At 37.3% G+C, this 5,000-nt stretch overlaps 1 protein-coding gene across 1 annotated transcript in view; it reads left to right on the top strand.

Moving 5' to 3' along the window:
- Positions 1-2,598, top strand: part of CAMKMT (calmodulin-lysine N-methyltransferase) — a 230,098-nt gene extending 227,500 nt beyond the window's left edge. The window contains exon 11 of the mRNA XM_071577328.1: positions 485-2,598. Coding sequence (XP_071433429.1) covers positions 485-562 — 78 coding nt within the window. The 3' untranslated portion in view covers positions 563-2,598. The remainder of the gene's footprint in view (positions 1-484) is intronic.
- The last annotated feature ends 2,402 nt before the right edge of the window (positions 2,599-5,000 follow it).

The following is a 5,000-nucleotide window of genomic DNA, read 5'->3' as shown; positions in this document are numbered from 1 at the left end:
CATCAAGAACTGCATTACAGCCTTGCACTTATGTAAACCTTCAGGTAAGATTATGGTATTTCAGATGTCTGAAACAGTTGTTGATCTTAAATACCAAATATACAGCAATAGTTAGGCTGATTAGGGATAAACTTTTAGTCTTTGTTCTGAAGTTCCTTGCTTAGTGGATTAATTCAGGCCTTAAATCTCACTTGAATATAGTTTATTTAGTACAGCAATATGGGACCTCACTTTTTTTATAAGTAGTGTTCAACTATTTATTGCATTAATTAGTTTGTCTACAAACTCTGACCAGCTCCTGATAATATTTGACATGCGCTTCCATACCTGTGATAGTATTTGATGTTAAGATAGTTTTGTAGTTATTAAATGTTTAATCTTTAATAATATCATTCATACCAGGAAATATACTTAAGCAAGCACTGTCAGTATTGTAAAAATGCTTTCATAAAGTTTGCTCACTTTATCCATTTTTTATTTGCAGTTGAAAAATGAAGAAAAAGATACATATGAGGAAAACCTCCATTACCCTTTTCTTCTTGTCTTAGCCAAACACAGATAGAAGATGACACCTTTTTGTTTTAAGATGGACTACTGAAAATTAATCCACGTATATGAATGGTCAGGGAGGGCAGTGTGTTCATTTCCCCCCACTTATGTTCCTGATTCATCATTAGAGAAATATTTCTAATCTAGATGCTGAGGAAGATACTGTGGCTTGTTTTACAGATTGTAAACATTGAGACATCCTTTGTATTATTTTAGAACTTATTTTTCCAATTATATTCCAGCCTAAAACTGCTTAGACATCACATTTATGCATTAACAAGGGTGTAAAGCTGGCTTCCTTCTCTTTTGTGCCTTTAAACTTTCATGTACTTTGTTAATGCTGTGTACTTTGTAAAACGCTATTTTTGCCATGTATTTGAAAATATATGAAAAATACTACATGGGCTTATATAACTGGTTGTAAAGAAGTGAATGCATTGATATTTAATTAGTAAGAAAGTAGTTGTCTGAAGATCATTTAAAAGTGCACACATTGAATGCTTGGATTTTTTGGCCCTTTTTTTTTTTTCTATTCCACTGTTGATCTTTCTGTCCATGATTGAAATGTCCTCATTTGCTTCAGTGTTGAAGGCTTTTTTTCCAGTATGTGTGTATATATGTTTTTTTTCCAACAGGACTTTTCCTCCCGTAGATGTATAAGAAATTATGCATCAGACAAAAGCCTCATAAACTGACCATTTGTCCTTTGGACACAATAGCCTGCCCAGCCCCTCTGCTCCTCCTCTCCAATTATGTGTGATTAGTCTCAGTGTGTTGTGTCAAGAAGGGGGAGTGTGCTGAGTGCTTATTATCTGTTTAGGTACAAGAAGAGCGCATTTAGGTTCTGACTATGAATGGAAAGTGAGCCTTTATCAGGACTAAAATCTAAATGCTACTATCCTAGAAATGGCTTTTAAAAAACACATCCTTTTTTTGATAGTATAACAACCAAAGGATTTTAGAATGTAATCGAACTATCTCCCTTAAATTAGTTTATATTGCCATATATTGTGGCCCACATATGTGATAAACATTTCATGTGATTTTTCTTGTTCTGGGAAAGACAAAAATCCTGCAAAGAAACAGGAGCCATACCTGATTTTCTTAACAATTTAACAGACCATTTTAATGACTTCTCAGTAACAGCCTCTTAAACTACAACACTTTTAAAGTGTTGAAAAAAGAGAGAGGCAGAGACCATGACTGAGAGAAAGGTACTAGATGCAAGCAAGTGTAGAGAATCATGCTGAAATACATTAATTAAAAGAACTGCAATTCAGCAGTAAGCATTCTTCCATATTTAACAAATTGAACAGCATGTAAACCACAAACTCATGGAAGTCCCTTTCTCTTCATTCTTCTCAAACAAATTTCTTCACTACCAGTTTGCATGTCCTTGTATTCGATACTTTTTATGCTCCATTAGAGCACCTAGATGGATCTCAGAAGGCATAGGTCAAGTCGCAGTTAGATCATACATTTCTTTCTCACAAAAACTTGAATTGCAATGCCAAGTGATGGGCTAACATCACAATAACAGCAATTTATTCCTCTTTTGATAAAAAGCAGCCTATTCTCGGTGTTAGATAAAGACCAGGGGCAATGCAAACCAACCATTTATCCTAGAACTGAGTAGTATGTCCCCACTATAGCCGGTATGAGTTTCATATTCAAACTCCCGTTGAAAGATACTTGTCTGGTAAGAAATCAAAAGCATTTAGGAGTAATTTGAAATTGCTGTGAAGATGGATTTAGTTTAATTAGGTTTGTTTTGTTCGTCCCACACAGCAGTGCCTTTGTTTCTCTAAAAACATGTACAAGGAAATCATAATCAACAAAGCAGTGTGAAAAATAGTGTGCTATTAAAATTTGTGAACCTTTTATTTTTGAGAGGGCCTGAATGTCTGCTGTACAATAATCTAATAAAGATCGTTAGTTGCCAAAAATAGAAGCAGTGTCATTGAAAATTGTGGTTTTAGCTCTGAGAAGAAAACAGTTTTACTCAAATTAGTAGCTGATAATTGCTTTTTATTTCTTTAGTGTCTGTCGTTTGAGTTGAAGGCTTTGCCCAGGTGCTGCCATCCCTAAAGTGTGTAATTGATGGCTTGTTTACCAAAGATGCATTTAGATTTCATCCTTCAAACTCACATTGGATCTCCACAGGCAGTAAAGTAACTCATCTACATAAGTGCTTGCAGGTTTGTTGTGTTTGTACATTTTTAGAGCAAGTTCTTTTCTTGATTTTTTCCATTTTAACATGAGTATTGAAAAGTCACAGATGTAATATTTACATGAGGCACTGAGAGTATTCTTTTTTAGAGATATCCCTCAGAGTCCCTTCAGTTAGTAGGGATTGGAATTGTCTCTGAGCTCTTAAATTTTAATAAAAATCCAGTGTTTATTAATACATCAAATATATTTACTAAGAAAATGTTAGGCAGTTTATCAAATCATACTTATAAAATGTATCAGAGCCTCTTATGTTGTGTTTTAACTAGTGTCTGATACTTGGTATATTTTTAATGATATAGTTTACAGTGTTCTGTAACAGAACATTGAGCTTAATTACTTTGTGTTTGCAAAGCAGTTTAAGTTGAATGACACCATGCAAGAGCTGGCTTCAAAGAGAATGGCAGGGGTAGGTTGATGCAAGTTTTGCTTGATGCATGTTAGTAGTTCTTACAGCAATGTTGTGTCTTCTCCTTTCTCTGAGAAGAATGGCAGTGAGGATTCTTGTGGACACCCATTCCCCTGGGCACAGCCTTTATGCACGTGGTGTCACTGGCAGCAAGGTGTGTGATCTTCAGAATATGAAAGATCAAGAGAAAAAGTACTCCATTTCCTGCTATGAGATATGGCGAAGGCTTTCTTGAAAATTACAAACGCATCTCACAGCATTCTGCAACAATGGGACAAATCTTTCCATTTGGGAAATGTTTGATTTGAAACAAAAAATGTCTTAGGAATGTGAGATAAGGCAGAAGAACTTACAATCCCAAGTACCAGTCCAGCTTCAAAATCCTTATTAGACAAGCTGTTTACATTTTGCCTGTGGCTTTAATGGCTGCATGTTTGCGTGAGGAGGGAAGCAGGATTAAAATTGTTCCCCCCAACAAAAGGCATCCTTGCCATCTTAAGCCTGGCTGCATACAGTTTATCAAGTGTCATATCTCCATTGGTTTATCAAGTGTTATATCTCCATTACAACTCTCCTTCGCTGTTCCCTGAACAAAAGAGGATGCAGTGGGTGGAGCTTTTGATCTTCCTCTTGATATGGCAGGTGGCACAGCCGATATGGCAGGGGGAATAGGGAAAAGGCAGCAACACATGCAAGTTCAACAGAGCAGTGTTTTATTACCCACTCTCTCTAATGCCAGAGGGCAATAACTGGGTCCTTGTGTTTTCACATGGCAAATTATGAACGCATAGTTTTAGCCTGGATTTTTTTTTATGCATGATTTTCTTCTTTAAGTCAGGGGATGAACAGTGATGTCAAACTGCAAAATCCTTTAACTCTTGTGAGATGTTTTGGGACACTGGTAGAAAGTGCTAAGACAGCATGCACCAGTTATAATGTTTCAAATGTTTTCTGCAGAGCCTGGTCATCCCATGTTGTTCCCTCAGAAAAAGACAATTTTGTTGCTGTTAATCTTTTTATTCACTTTTTAGATTGTCCTGAGTCCAATTAAGATGGTTTGTCATGCCTGCACTTTCACATACACTGGCCTACATTGCTTGTAAGCACACCAGTATCTTTTGGAAGATTGTTTTAAAAGCCGATTTTCAATATGATTCTCATCTGTAATGCAACAGCACTTACTCAACCCAGCCAAAATAAGGGCACTTTGATACAAAATCCTATAAAGCTAAAAGAAAGTCAATGCATGGCTTAGTGCCTTTGCAGCTGAATGTGGAAGTGAAGGGGGAAAGCCCCAAATCATGCCCATTCCTCATATTGGGGAACCTGAGGCCCATCCAGTATTGCTGTCTCCTTTGCCTATAGCCATTTAGGAATCAGGCAGTACACTCTAGAACTGACCCCAAATTTTGTGTGAAACCCAGTGCTGCATCTCCTCTGCATGATCCGTCTCCCTTTCTGACCTGTGGACTCTGTTCAAACAGCTGAATATAACAAACCTAACTTTTCTTTCCCATTTTTAAAGAGTTTAGCCTATTACAGCTCCTTGCTTAGTCAGCAGCTGGCTTGCTGCCAGAAAGCCCAGCATATTGTTGTGGCTGGGTAAAAGCTGGATATTTTCCATCACTGTCCAACAGCGGCATTGCATCTTCATTGTCTACTTGTGTGTAGTGTGTGTGGAAAGTAGAGGGAAGATGCACGAAGCGGTAGTCCAGATGGCATTCCACAGCCTGAGAAGAAACATCTTGACCCTCAAATCTGGGTTAAACTCAACAGATGCCAAGCCCCCAAAAACAAAGAGCTGTTGTGGCTG

The sequence above is a fragment of the Pithys albifrons genome, chromosome 2 (assembly GCF_047495875.1).
Source record: "Pithys albifrons albifrons isolate INPA30051 chromosome 2, PitAlb_v1, whole genome shotgun sequence".
Classification (NCBI taxonomy): Eukaryota; Metazoa; Chordata; class Aves; order Passeriformes; family Thamnophilidae; genus Pithys; species Pithys albifrons.
This window is presented reverse-complemented; position numbering and strand designations above follow the sequence as displayed.